This window comes from Amblyomma americanum, chromosome 5, assembly GCF_052857255.1.
Source record: "Amblyomma americanum isolate KBUSLIRL-KWMA chromosome 5, ASM5285725v1, whole genome shotgun sequence".
In the NCBI taxonomy this organism is placed as follows: Eukaryota; Metazoa; Arthropoda; class Arachnida; order Ixodida; family Ixodidae; genus Amblyomma; species Amblyomma americanum.
In genome coordinates, this window is record NC_135501.1 from 205503389 (window position 1) to 205518947 (window position 15559).

General features: G+C 45.7%; 1 protein-coding gene across 1 annotated transcript in view; it reads left to right on the forward strand.

Annotated features, from left to right (window-relative positions):
* Positions 1-15559, forward strand: part of LOC144133519 (kelch-like protein 10) — a 33184-nt gene that overhangs the window by 8374 nt on the left and 9251 nt on the right. Inside the window, exons 3-8 of the mRNA XM_077666672.1 lie at positions 1168-1317; positions 2322-2524; positions 8462-8540; positions 10577-10776; positions 12357-12525; positions 15264-15418. Coding sequence (XP_077522798.1) covers positions 1168-1317; positions 2322-2524; positions 8462-8540; positions 10577-10776; positions 12357-12525; positions 15264-15418 — 956 coding nt within the window. The remainder of the gene's footprint in view (positions 1-1167; positions 1318-2321; positions 2525-8461; positions 8541-10576; positions 10777-12356; positions 12526-15263; positions 15419-15559) is intronic.

Sequence of the window (15559 nt, forward strand, 5' to 3'; positions counted from 1 at the left end):
ATCTATATTCTACAGAAAAAGTTCCTTCGTCTTATTTACAATGTCCCCTGGGACTCTCCAAGCGCAGATCTCTTTTTAGAAAGTGGTGTTGTAAAAATTCACAACTTGTATAAATATCGTCTAAGTATCCGGTTTAAAGTTGAAACACGTAGGAATGTAAACTACATACGTAACCTTGCTGAATTACATGCCCGAGAAGCCAGCTACACGACAAGGTATGCGGAGACTTGGGGGGTGCCGACTCCTCGAATAAATTCAGGTAGAGAACGCCTGCAATTCACTCTTCCTTGCCTGTTAAATACATATGCATATAATAATTTTGACCTCTTTAGTTCGTCAAAAAATCTTTGCGTGCTATGTACGTAGACATGTAGAATATGTTTTTCTTCTTTGCTATCCATCTGTGTCTGTCGAGTGCGAATGTCGATTCAATATTGTATAATGTTGTTTCACTTTATTTTGTAGTTTCATTATTGTATACCTGTTAATACGTTAACCAACTGCCTTTGTTTTATAAGCCTTGCTGTCAAGCCGCTGCCAAGCTAAAGGGGGCTGCGGCTTTGTCAAGCTGTATCTTACAACTTTTTCTGCGCCTCCGCTGTCTGTGTCTTTTCAAGGCAGAAATAAATTTGATTTGATGATCTCTTTATTTTTTTAAAAAGGGCGGTGGTTTGCACGTCATAGGATACCACAACAACGACGCGATCACCGATACTTGCGTGAAACAAATACCAAAGACGGCACCTATTGTGCGGAAGTTGGAAAATAGAGCCGGTAATATATACATAATTTCACAAGTTTGGACAGTACACACTAGCCTCCGATTTGCACGGTGCCTTGCGCGCATGTAGCGGATCTTGCGTGCAATTGGATAACTATGACGTCGCCCTATTAATGCGCTCGTATAGAGTTGAGATGCAGGAAAACCTAGCTCATGGTAATAGGGACAGAAGAAAAGCCATAAAGCGCGTTTTAATTGAAGTAAGACTAAAGGCATTTAGGATCAAGTACTCTTTCTTACTTCGAGTCAAAAAATGCTTCGCACTTCCTGGGCAGTCCTCAAAGCGATCTTCTCTGAAGATTCTTTTTCAAACTTCTCGCTTTGTGCTATAAACTCCCGAGCTTCATTGGAATTTTATTTCGCTTCAATTCATTCTGATGACGCAGATAAGTAAGATTCGCGAACACTGCATCAACATGCTTAAGCAGAACCTGGAACCAGACTCCTGCATCAACATCTACCATCTGGCCCTCAACAGGGGATACGACAACCTCGCTGCAGATGCCCTTCGCTACCTGATCCGGCACTTCGATGAGGTGAGAACTTCAGGGCGAACTTCGGCGACACGGCCCGGGTTGCTCGTTTAGGATGCAGTAAAGCGAATTATATGGAAGAACGAGCACGCTCCACAAGCCCCTCGTATAGAGCTACAGTGAAATGGAACGTTGAGCTAGCTGGTGCTTCACATTTGTAGAAACAGCGCCAAATATACGGACAAGCAAAGAGATGAGACAAACGCTGACCATTAACGTGCGGGAATAAGTGTACATAAGGCAAACAGGAAGTTGCTTGAACAAGCGCTTACAGGAAGACAACAGTTCCTTGGTTAGCACTCCGTTATCGAACTTGACACTGCATCATGAAAACTTCCGCCACATACCCCCTTGAACTCCCCTGTTCAACCAGGCTTCAGTGTTTTAAGAGCCCAAAGATGCATTAGAAAGAGAATTGAAAGAATTCAGCACGCCTTATCCACATGAGTCGCAACACAAGCGTAAGCGCCTCGTCTGTTGTTATTTATCACTATGAAATATCATATCTTGACGAGCCTGAATGAATTTCAGTGTTTGATTTCTTATCTGCAAACATGCCCATCTGGTTGCAGGATTTTATTATTTTTGTGTTTTCTGCTTGAATAAATCCTTAACGGTAAGCGCTCGTTCCGTCTACTTGTCTGTCCGTGTCTTTTGCGCTGTTTATGCGAATACCGCGTGCTATATACTTCAGCCGTTCAGTTTAAACTAGTGGGATTGAATTAAAGCAAGTGCGTAGACTTTATTTGTTGCCTTATCTTCTACATTGCCTTAGCTTATCTTGTTATTAACGTCTAACCTCTTGCAAACCTACCGGAAAGGTTGCGAGAAGCATCGAAAGAAAACTCGCTGGTTTACTTGCGAAGGCCTTACGCGGACCCGTAGTGGGGGAACTTTTGGTTACGCGCGACTTTAGACGCCGTGCATAGATGGCAGCACTCATCCCTTCGACTTGACTGCGTCGTCCAGTTGAAGAAGCCGTTTCTTTCTCCCTTCGCTTGGCGCAGGTCTGGGAGAACGATGAGCAGTTCCAGTCTCTCACCGCCGAGGAGTTTCGGATCATCCTGAGTGACAACCGGCTGCACGCACCCAGCGAGGTGGACCACACTTTCCGCGCCATCCTCAAGTGGATATCGGCGGACGCAGCGGGGAGGAAGAAATACCTCGCCCAGCTTCTGCCCCTCGTGCGATTCGCCAGATGCACCGTCTCGTGAGTTCCACGCCGTCCTTTATAGCAAGACCTACTGAACTAGATACCTGCACACTTGGCGAGGTCCTATGGGACTGCGTGCGCCAACTTTCGTTAACTTTTTGGCCGTTGAGGGCGCTCAATTGACCTGTTCGTCTTTCATTATCATCGTCATCGTCTGCTTTCGACAAATGATTTCTCTCCTCTCATTGCCTTCCTGTGCATTTGTCCTGCCTTATTATTTTGAAACCTAGTAATGAACGATGCAAATACGACATTTCTTCAAATCCTAGCGGTGAATATTTTGTTTGCGCACATGCAGGCGTGAGACGTTATGGCATCTTTGCTAGGCAATGGATGAATGATGAATACCCAAAATGTAGACAAATGACAAAACTATTACATCCTTGAAGTAAAATAACCGACGCCATCTTGCTCAACAGGTTAATTGTAGCACCAAGCCGCGCGTAGCTGCCGTTCCCTAGCGGCAAAAGGCAAGAACTAGAACATGCGCGCTGGAGCAGTGCCAAGTGTGCAGGTCTCTAGTTCAGGAGGTCTTGCTATATAGGGCCGAACTGCGCGGTGAGAGCTCTTGATTGACGTCGAAGCCGAAGGCAGCACCGCAGGCTGTACGATTTTTTTTTTACAGTTACCGGTAGTCAGTTACAAGTTATCAACAACATTGCACGACCACTACTGGCTTTCACAGGCACTAGTTTGGGCTTATCTGCTCGCCAAACATTAAAGTCCAAAAACGAAAGCGCAAATAAACAAACAAAACCATTATTGTGAAGAAAATTAAGGGCGATTTTTCAGTCCAGCAACTAAAAACATTCTGAAGCTACATTTATAGTGTGTGGATAGTTTTCTTCTATATTTAGTGAGTAGGGTCGTCAAGTTTGGGCTAGAAAATAGGCTCGGCGCGTGGAATTCGCCTACGTCCGGCAAATTATTAGTAATCTAATTACTTTCTTTTGTCGGCTTGATTTATATTTCGACAGTCGAATGGTGGCTATTACTTGCACGAGGACTTGTGGTCACGTAAATTGTGGCACGTAAGAATTTCGCCGTAACCGCTGCATCTTCGTCCTAGTTCGCATCAACAATTACGAGATCCTGCCCCTGGAGTGGGAATGGAAACAACTAGCTATTACATTAGCGTTTGCTTAGATTAGGTGACCACAACCAGTCTCATACGTCACAGCTACCGTTCGGCTGTTTAAACCATATATGAGGCAACATGGGACAGGAAACTGACAGGCGATCGATGGTTCCATCCGACGGAAATGCGTAGCGTTATCCTTTCTTTCCCCTTTGTATACGACACTCAAATCACACACACATTTCTTTACATCAATCTTTATAGCACACTGTCTTCTTTGGTGTGAAGTACGGGTCTCAGCGTGATCTGCGCTTTGTCTGTCGATTTGTGTGCCTCTCGTCCCGTCTTGTTCGCGCAGTTTATACCCTTTCTGTTCATCGTGATAATGACGTCACGAAAGGAAGAACAAGACGCAGCGCTGACTATCAACTTATGAGTTTATTCAAGGAAATCATCAATATATACATAAAACAAAGTATGACAACGCAGGAAAAAAAGAGACCATGTGAATGAAAAGGGGTATATTTACAAACTATGGGATAGGTATTCGATATATTTCGTGGTTTACGAAACAGGCGGGTCACCGAAACGTGGAGCATGATGCTTCGCGATGCGATAAGCTTCTATAATCTCTCTTGTTAGCCGGAATCTGCCTTTGGCCAACGAAGTGTACCGGGTCTTTCAGCGAACACTTTCGAAAATTCCTGAAGACATTGGGTTGAATATAGCAAAAAAAAAAATAAGTGTAGGATCACAGTCGCTGCTCAGGCGGACACAACGTGCTCCAAAAACACCTCTAATTATCCAGGTAATTAACAAAACCCCACTAATTAATTTCTAAATTGTCGTAGCTGGATGGTTAGTCCCAATTGGGAGTTTGATGCTGTAAACAAGATGATGTCATGTCAGTTTTTGAAACGAACAAAAACTCAATTTCTAGAGCCCTGCAGCGCGAAGAAATCTGACGCTTTTTCCCGCACGCGACCGAAACTGAGCGCACGAGGAGCGCCGGAAGTATGGCGCAAGCGAAGCGTCCGCTGGTGACGTGTCGTAGTGAATGCAGCGCCCGATTCGAAACGCGCGCGCTAACTTTCCTCGTGCTCAGCTTAGACCGCGGCCGGCGTTATCGACTGCTTCGTAGCTCGGAGTAAGGAAACGTTAGTTAGGGGAACGTCGTGCGTGTGCGTGCGTGCGTGCGCGCGCGCGCGCGCGCGCGCGCGCGCGTGTGTGTGTGTGTGTGTGTGTGTGTGTGTGTGTGTGTGTGTGTGTGTGTGTGTGTGTGTGTGTGTGTGTGTGTGTGTGTGTGTGTGTGTGTGTGTGTGTGTGTGTGTGTGTGTGTGTGTGTGTGTGCGTGCGTGCGTGTGTGTGTGTGTGTGTGTGTGTGTGTGTGTGTGTGTGTGTGTGTGTGTGTGTGTGTGTGTGTGTGTGTGTGTGTGTGTGTGTGTGTGTGTGTGTGTGTGTGTGTGTGTGTGTGTGTGTGTGTGTGTGTGTGAGAGAGAGAGAGAGAGAGAGGGGGGGGGGGTTGCGCCACTTCTGGTATGGCTGTCCGACGGGCTCGTTTTTGTGCGTCATCATGAATTCGTTTACTCACTAGGCTGATCTTCTGTTTTCTTATAATCGCTGCGCATCAGGAACCACGTCCGAAGAAGAAGAAGCTTTGCCAGCGTGGCAAGGAGAGTTTGCGCGGCGGCGGCTGTATGCTATCGGGCAGTTGTTCTTGCGGTTGCGTTAGCGTGTGTTAGCTTCAGTGTCCCAACGCAGCGCAGTCGTTTGCATTTCAAGTGCTTGTCTTGGAGGTTCGCGTGTGACAAGGCCATTGCAGTGCCAGTGTTTGCAGCGTGGCCTGCAAGATCACCCGATTTGTCACCACTTGATACCTTTCTCTGGGGATACGTTAAGAAGTTTTCAATACGGAGCCAGCGAATCTCGGAAGACTTGAAGGAGCGTGTCAAGATATCAAATGAAAAGATTCCCCTAGAGATGCTCAGTTCTGCTGTAAATTCCATCAAAGGCCGCATTGTACTGTGCATCGCAATGTGCGGCAAGCATTTCGAACACGGGATGTGAAAATGGCTTCTTATCATCCCACATACTAGTTCTTTCCTGGAGTGTCCAAGTGGGGCTGCAACCAACGGAATCCATGAAAGGTACAAATTTCATTCATACCTGTTTGTTATACAGCTATAAAGTGCTAAACATCTGCGGACAAGGTTTCCTAAATAAGTACTAGCATTTCTTACAGCACGGGACGTGTCTGATCCAGCACACGGCAACCGTATTGAGCCAGCCGGTACGGAACACCTTAGTGCTAAAATTGCAATGTTTTCAGTTAGAATCTTTTCATCTACAAAGTCATACTCATTTATTGCAGCAGTCAAGCCGATACCGCATAAAAGAAACAGACGCTTAACAGAAATAATGCAATTCATGTCGATGTACCGGCACTATTTAACGTTAAATAGTAATCTGCACACTGTCAGAGAACAGTACCTTTATCCCTTTCACGGAGATAGTGACGAAAAAAAAGATTAAAAAAAAACTTTCCGGAGTTAACCAGACAGGCAGAGCACAAGGTGTGCTTATCAGTGTTCCCAAAAGCGACGGCCAGGTAGCAGACGATGACTGCAATTTTCCTTACTCCTAGCGACGAAGCAGTCGATAACGCCGGCCGCGGTCTAAGCTGGGCGCCGAGGTTCTCTAGCGAGGAAAGTTAGCGCACGCGTTTCGAATCGGGCGCCGCATTCACTACGACACGTCACCAGCGGACGCTTCGCTTGTGCCATACTTCCGGCGCTCCTCGTGCGCTCACTTTCGGTCGCGTGAGGGAAAAGGCGTCGGATTTCTTCGCGCTGCAGTGCTCTAGAAATTGAGTTTTTCTTGGTTTCAAAAACTGACATGACATCATCTTGTTTACAGCATCAAACTTCCAATTGGGACTAACCATCCAGCTACGATAATTAAAAGGTTAATTAGTGGGTTTTTGTAATAATTTTAATTTTGGATAATTAGAGATATTTTGGAGCATATTGTGTCCGCCGGAGCAGAGTGTGTAGTCCTACACCTATTTTTTTTTTGCTATATTCAACCCAATATTTTCAAGAATTTTTGAAAGTTCTCTGAAACACCCGGTATATGTGGAACAGCGGTGAATCGTGATGAGAGGTTTACTAAGCGTTGTTCTGGAATTGCAACTACATATAGCAGGAAAACTTGAGCTGTTATCACGGCTCCAGTTTTAACAAGTGTCCGCAAAAACGAATGTCTACGCGGTGATTCGTACACTTTTTTGGGTTCATCCTGGAAGATGAACAGGAAGCAGATGGTGCGATTTTAATCAATATCGGAACAAAAATAAACGATATCATGATTTCGTCACGCATTGAATGCTTAGGAAAGAGAATTAGACATGAAAGATCCTGCACTGATGCGGCTCCTGCCTCGAACTTTCCAGAGCTCGAAATAAATGGCACTGCGCACGTCGCAATATGGCGTACAGATGGGCGCGGAATTAAGAAAAAAAATGCAGGTGCTAAAGTGACTGCTGCAGATATACGGTTTCTGGCTGCTGCCCACAGAAGCCCTTGTGTTGTTTGTAGTTGTCCTGAAGCGAAAAGTTTGTCGAAGCTATTTTGTTCTTCGCATGCCCAGAGCTCGTGGACATTAGTGTTCCTCAGAGATGAGCGAATGTCCGCCATTGTATTCCAAGCTCTGCGGGAAAGCCGCTTCTCTTGCGGCACGAGCCACAGGAGAAGGCAATTTGGAGGCACCCCTCCTCACCTCGATGGGGGCTTCGCAATACCCCCTCAGTCGGATAACAAAGCAGACAGTGGCTGGCACCTCCGGCCCATGTGTTGGTTACGAGTCTACACGATTTGGGACATTTGACGGATCATGTGATATCGCCGCTCCGCGAACAGTGTTACTAGCGGCGCGGGGAAAACAGTCGCACAGTTATGTTCCTTCTGGGAGCATACATAGGAACACTAGTTAACGTTACCAACTAGCGCCGAGCTGGTGCGAAAAAGGTATCCTTGTTTTCGAGATGAGCTGGGAAGAGTACAAAGTCTATTTATTGATTAGTTTTAAAAATTAATACTGTACCTTGCGGGCCCGTGAGGACATTGGGGTAGGTGGTGGTGAAAATATTTTAATGAAATTGTTTAGGAGGTTGTAGCGGCAGTTGGAGCTCTCAGTTCGGAACACCATTGGGGTAGGCTGCTGCCCGGGCTCTTTCGATGAGTTCTTTTTTGACTCCTTTCGTACGAGCTGGTCAGGGCTGCCTCCCACCCCTCCTGCGTTGGCTGGTTATTAACAGTGATAGCCTGATTTTGTTGGCAGGCCCATACCATATGGTACAGGTCCGCATTCTCATCGCAGAATTTGCATTGTGAGACAAACTGCGCCGGTTCTATTGCGTGTAGTCGTTTACAGGTTAATTATAGGCACCAAAAGGGGACGATGAATAGACGAAGAATGTCACGACAGAACACAAGTGATTCAATTGCCACTCGGTTGGAAACGCATTTCCACTGCAGTTTGTGACACCTACAGTTTCACGTGTGCAGCTGCAATTTATTTCCTTTATTACTCTGGAGCTGTTGGGGGGGGGGGGGGGGCGAGGAAATACATTACTTCAGTTCTTCTACTTCTAGTCAAACTCTGCGGTGGATAACACCCACGAGGCTTTCCATCCGGCATATTACATTTTCGGTTAGCTCCAATATGTACAGCCTGACAATCTTGAGAATAAGAGACAGCATACTCTGCCAGGAACGATTTGTCAATGCGCCTTCTTATACGTTGTATCGATCACTACACGACTGGCCGTTGTGTTTCGATTTTCTTTTCTCGCACAGAGAATTCGACCGAGTCGTCACTGATCCTCAAATCCAGGCTGACGGAGACAGCCTAAGAGTCCTCAATGCCATCCACCAGGTAGGTTACTGGTCTCCATCAAAGCGATTTACCACAGCCTTAGTAACAAAGTGAACGTATGGGATTGCGTCTGTGTTTTGTATATTCTTCACGTTCTTGTTCTCATTGGGCTAACAAGGTAGCAGTGACAGCTGTGTAGACAGCTATGTGTAGGCTATATTGACAGCTGTGTAGACAGCTTTGTGTAGACAGCTCTGTGTAGACTGTATAGACTGCTGTGTAGACAGCTCTATGTAGACTGTATGGACAGCTGTGTAGACAGCTGTGTAGACTGTATAGACAGCTGTGTAGCTGTGTAGACAGCTGTGTGACAGCTCTGCAGCAGAGACAGCTCTCCGCTTTTTCTGATTCGTATGACAATTAACAAATGACACAGTCCTAAAAGCACCAGGCTTATTGCTATACAGAAAGAAATATGACCATGATAATGAATCATGCGCAGTCTGTGGTAAATCTGACCAACTTATTGATCATATTTTGCAGAATTTAGTAGTATCCATCCTGTTGTCGAAGCAGACACAATAAGTATCTTGTAAAAGCAGCACCACAAGACAATGTGCTATACTAACTATTTTCCAATATGTTATACCGACTAGCTCAAATGTCTTTTTTTACGACAATAAGTATCCGCCGCGGTGGCTCAGTGGTTAGGGCGCTCGACTACTGATCCGGAGTTCCCTGGTTCGAACCCGACCGCGGCGGCTGCGTTTTTATGGAGGAAAAACGCTAAGGCGCCCGTGTACTGTGCGATGTCAGTGCACGTTAAAGATCCCCAGGTGGTAGAAATTATCCCGGAGCCCTCCACTACGGCACCTCTTTCTTCCTTTCTTCTTTCACTCTCTCATTTCCCCTTCCCTTATGGCGCGGTTCAGGTGTCCAATGATATATGAGACAGATACTGCGTCATTTCCTTTCCCGAAAAAACCAATTATTATTATTACTACAATAAGTATCCTCAAGGCTCTAAAGTTCGACGATAACGAAGGTAATTTCAATGTATCTGCGTTATACGTTTGTAAGAAACGGTTGGACTGGTGGCTTAAAAGCAGGTCAGTAAGCTAAAGATATAAGTCAGGATAATGATAAGTTTAGGACTAAAATTCGTCAGAGAGTAAAATTCAGTGTAACCTGCGCTTAAAAGGATAAATTTCAAGCTAGCTCTTTCTAAAGTTGAACGAATGGTAACAAATACACAGAGAATAAAGTTATGAGCCTTTTCATCACCCAGTTTCCAAACGGGTGGGTGCATTTAGCATTCATACATCCAGCCACCCATCTATTCTCAGGCTCACATACTACTCCTTGAGGCTGACGCCGTTTCTGGGAGTTTTCAGTATTTCGTTTCCCTACGTATAAAAATCCATCAGAAGCAAAAAGATAATGAACTCTTTAACCTGGGAGTGGTTTTAGTAATCTATTTATCGGCGCATTAATAAAAATGTCATCACAGACAGACGCCACGGCTTCGCTGCCCTTTTTTCGTGCAAAAAAAAATGTGTTGTCCTCTTTAGAACCCATACGGAGAACAGATAACAAATAGCAGCCTTTGGTAATAGAGTGGATTCCTATAAGGAAAACGTGGGAGATATAAGAGTACGCAATCTGCCATGATAGGGCGGGCGGCTGCAGTACAGGACTCCGAGATCAATGTAAGATGTCTTTATCCAAATGTAGATGAAATCTGACTAGAGGTGATTGGGATGTTGACGATGATATGCTCTAAGATAGAAACAGTTAAACCTCTTTATAACGACGCTGAAGAGGCCCGACGATTACTTCGTTATAGACGCAGCTTCGTTATAGCCCGCGTTGACGGAGCTTCCAACTGGAATGGCCATTTCTTGGTTGTATCCATTATTTCGTTATAGACTGTCTCGTTATAACGAGGTTCGACTGTGCATATGCACACCAATCTGCACTGTATCAAAGGTCTTATTATCCCGAAATGCGCGAATTCATTTGGTGAATATGAACAGAGTTCAAATGATGGCCGACGACTAATGTCTAGATTGTCCGCGATTGTCCTCCCCGCGCAGTCGCTGACTCGTCAGTCGATGGCGCTCGGCGAGTGCGCCGGCGTGGACCTCTCCTCGAAGCTGTGGCTCACCCCACGCATCCCCAAGGACATCTTGTTCCTCTTTGGCGGATGGACGTCGGGTGCGACCAACAACATGCACGCCTTCAACTGCCGCACCGGTACCTGGCGCCTCATAGGAAACCAGTACACCACGCCCCGGTATGCGAATCGCATTTTTCTTTTAAGAGCGTGCACCACATTTCTCGATTTCTTGGGGTCTGCGACCACCTGCCTTCGGCGGGAAATTTTCTACATCCGAGGAATTCAAGATGGCGGCCCCCATAGTAAATCGATATAGCAACACAACTGGTGACTGATTAGTGGAGTCATTAGTATATCGAGTATGTGATTAATTGGTGACGTCACTTATATATACAAAATGTCGGCCAATAATAGTAATTAACTGGTGACGTCATTAATTAATTCAAGATGGCTACCGACTTTGGCCGCCACGTAACTATGACGTCATAATCCAAGCTGGCGGCCAAATGAGGGTGGCAGATGTGCGCTACATGCGTTGGCATTGACAACGTTGTGGCAGAAACGTGGCACTGAAGCTGTATTCCGTTGTGGTTCATTGTGTTCCTTGGTATCGGCGTTGACAACGTTCTAGACTCACTTTAATCTCATTCATATAAATTCTAGTAAACCAAACAGCTAATGCTCGTTACTTCAGCGTCTTCCAGGCGGTGGCGGCATCCTTTTTTTAGACAAACATGCCCTTTTTCCTTCTTCTTGTACAACATTTGTCTACACGTGAAATGGCAGACTACTTTGTGAATTGGTTCATGTTCTCAAGGAGGGCACTGTGGCACACCAGACAAGACAACTTCTCGAAACGTTGGTTAGCGTGCTGAGGACCCCCTCTCTCATCTTGTTTATTTTGTGCTTCGACGCACTCACGCTATGCCAGCCTCTCCTGGGCATTCTAATGCGCATGCTCACAACTTAAGCATAAAGTCTTGTTGCAAATGGGCCTTGGGCCACAGAAAAAGCCTAGAACTCGAGCCAATTATGGTTGCCAAATGTTGCTCTATACTCTTCCTTATTTACTGAATAATTTATCATACTGATGCATTCGTAGCACTACCAACAATGCTGTGTCACTTTGATTTGTACTCGCTTTTTTTGTTATTGTTACTCTTAGTGTTCACGTGCTGTTTCACGCCATATTCATATGTAATTGCTATTATTATAACGTATATGACTGGTTATGCTTATGTAAATAATATTATAAGGAATTAGTCGCCGCGGTGGCTGAGTTGTTATGGCGCTCGGCTGCTGACCCTAAAGACACGGGTTCGATCCCGGCCGCGGCGGTCGAATTTCGACGGAGGCGAAATTCTAGAGGTCCGTGCACTGTGCGATGTCAGTGCACGTTAAAAATCCCCAGGTTGTCGAAATTTCCGGATCCCTTCACTACGGCGACCCTCATAGCCTTAGTTGCTTTGGGACGTTAAACCCTCATAAACAAACTATTATAATGAATTGTTCGTGTACACTGCTGTCAACTCTTTGTAGGATGCGTCGACCTCTGTCAAGCCTTTTTTTCTGGCTTTTTGTCCGCGCACCAAACATCTCCATAATGTTGAATAAATTTAATTGAATTGAATTAGTGCATTGTTAGTCTATACTTTTGTCTGTCCGTCGTCTTAGTGCCGCAAAAATCTACGCAGTTGAACCAACTAGCTCACATGGCAAAACCTTGTTTCTCTTAGCATACCTTATCGAATATGCAGGGCGTACCATGGCGCGGCGGTTCTGAACTCTTGCATTTACTTCGTGGGCGGCTTCAACGGCCGCGAGTGCTACCACTCCGTCGTGTGCTTCGACGTCAACCTGAACCGGTGGAGCCATAAGGCGAACATGCTCCAAGCCCGCTGCTACGTCAGCGTGGCCACACTGCAGGCAAGCCGCTATGAGGGAGAAGGCAACCAGTTCTGTCTCGCGTCTGCTCTTGTCCACTCCCGTTTTAACGCGATGAAGTTCGTTACAGCGGAACGTACCATGCGCAACAGTCATCACATCACATCTCTTTATCACCTTAAAGATTCCAAATTAGGGGATATTACATAAATGGGGGTACATATCATAGAGCTTCTCACTATTAACTAGAGGGAAAGCTGGCGGCACTGCACCTGTACCTCCACGGGCGCGCAAAGCATCATGGGGAGGTGAGCTACTTGCTGCAGGACAGTAGGTTTTTTTCAGGAACGCAGAGTGGCGTTACAGAGATGTCCCATTCCGTATCCATGGTGCGCTCCGCGCCTAGACGACTTCGGCGTAGAAGTAGTGTGCAAAAACCATAGTATCGAAAACTCAACAGCCCACGACGCCAATGAAAGGGTTTTGTTTTCCAAAATGCGGTAGAAAAACCTTTTAAAATGTTGAAGCGACATTTTTTTTTTCAAAAACATATTTCTTTTTAAAAGTGGTCTTGTTAAGCACGAAATATTGGCTTTTGTGGTTTGCAATGCTTGGCCAATATAGGAGAGCAAGCCATAGCTTATTTTGAGCAAACTTTGCATTTACACGCTTTTCTGCTCGTTTGTTGCAATTTATAGACAGCATATTAAATGAAAGGACATTACTGATTACTGAAAAACATTTGTTTTTTTTTCATTATTTTTTGGCCAAAAGTTGTAGTTCTGCAGTCGGTAGCTCTCCGCCCCATGATGCTTAGAGCGCCCATGGTGGTACAGGTGATTTCGAGGAAGCTCCATGCAAACTCCCACAGGTGGAGCGCCAGCTTTCCCTCTAGTTAATAGTAAGAAACTTTATAGTACAGATATAATCCAGTTTTATGTACAAGGATGTTAATCGTTAAATACTGCAGTTATACAATTCGGAAATGAGGATGGACAGGTGGTTGCAGTGACGTCGTGTGTAAGGCCGTTCCAGTCCTTGGCTGAGCGAGGAAAGAATGATGCAGCAAATGTTGTAGTATGAGTCGGTGGACGGGCAACTTGCAGGGGATGACCAATGCGGAGGGAAATGCGTGCTGGAGGGCTAATGTAGGCTGGAATACGAAGTGAGGTGTAAAAAAACATGAAATAAGCACATACAGGCGATACGACGAAGGCTATCAAGATTTGTTATCCTCAACTCTGCTTTTTAAAGATGATATGCTGATATCGTGTGAATAGCGTGAATGAATTAATCTAGTGGCTCGGTTCTGTAGCGATTCTAGTGATGTACGTGAACAAATAGAATTGCTTAGGGCTCCAAGTGGGGGACGCGTATTCTAGCTTTGTTCTGGTCAAGCTGTTCTTCAGGGGCGGCCTTTCTATTAATTGTGGTAGAACAACGCAGAATGCAGCTAGAAGGGCATAGATATACTTGACGACCATGCGTTTCAAATTGATATCACTTCAAAGATGCCGGCAACGAAACTTGCATCCAACAAATCTAGGCACATTCCGCGGGAAGTTTTTAGCAGTTAGTAGGGTGCCTCGGCCGCTGGTCATTAACCATTTGATGCTTAAAATTTTATTCTAGCACCTGAACGCACAGGACATAAAACATACAGGGCATAAAACAAATGATGTGTCGGAAAGAACCCGGCTTTATTTAAAATTAGCACGGTGAGGAGTTGGCCCCCGAACAGCTTCTCTTCGTTCTTCTAAATCTCGCGTTCACAAGCCATTGCTATGCAGTGCAGAGGCGCACTTTAAACACGAATACGCCCGTATGGAAGTAAAGTGCTCCTCTAGCGCACTCCTTTTTATAAAAAGTAAGTGCGCTCTAGCTTACTTTCTTTTTACTCCATTCTGTTTAGAGTGAAGTGTGCAATATACTGATTGTTAGAATATATGCTAACAATCAACTGCAGCTCATCTCTTTCGTTAACATGCGACGACTGGTAAACCGGCTTCTTTCCGTGAGTCCCTTGAACAAAAAGAATTAAGCGAGTCCAGCCGTCTGTTCTTTTTATGTTATGACTTTCAAAGGGCCTTTCTTGTCTTACAACAGCCGACAACAGAAAGACAAAAACTGGCGTGGTATGCGAGAAAAACAATGGCAGTGGCTCAACATGGCTAGCCCTGGAATTCAGCGAAAAGCAAGCATGTTTGCTAAGGCTCGTCTGAGGCTCGTCCATGGCAGCTCCGCTACACGCTCGCGGCAGCCGTTCTATAGTATATACCCACACGACCACGTGGCTATGACGTGGTACCACATGGTCTTACGACACCCCCATCGGAGGTCATCACGTGGCTTCACATCACCCCATCGGATGTTCTTAAGGTCAAAGGTCAACCCAAAGGTCACTCAATGCCAAATACTAAAGGTCAACTAGAGGTCATGGGTCAAGGTCAAGGGTTAAGGGTTTGACATTATAACTGTGCCACATACACAGCTATCCTTGGTTGGGCTGAAGGTCGTTCAAGGTCGTTGTGCTGCCTACCCGAAAACTGCTTTACCTACCGTAGTGAAGCGTTTCGCTTCAAAATATTGGAGGTGTTGCTCTGCGGCAACGCTGGGCAACAGCAGGACAATTAGCTATCGGTGACGCACGACAAGTCTTCTCTTTGTACTAAAAGGGTTCAAAAGAAATTCTAACAGTGGTGGTGATGACGATGCTAAGCCTTTTTTTCTTTTTGTGACTGGTCTCTGCCCGGATTTCTCGACTGTTCATCCCGTCGCAGGGTCTCATCTATGCCATGGGTGGCTTTGATGGCCGCCTGCGGACGAGCAGCGTCGAACGCTACGACGCCAAGAAGAATCAGTGGACCCTGGTTGCAGCCATGAATGACGTCAGAAGTGACGCTGCTGCCACGACGGCTGCAGGAAGAATCTACATGTGAGCTTGGTTTAACAAAACTGGATGCGCATGCAACTGGAAGTCAGCTCGCCGAACAAGGACCAGCTAGCAGACATACCTTGCTGCTTAGTTGATGATGCAGAGGCGTTCTCGTCAAAGCAGTGAAGATCGATAGCTGGA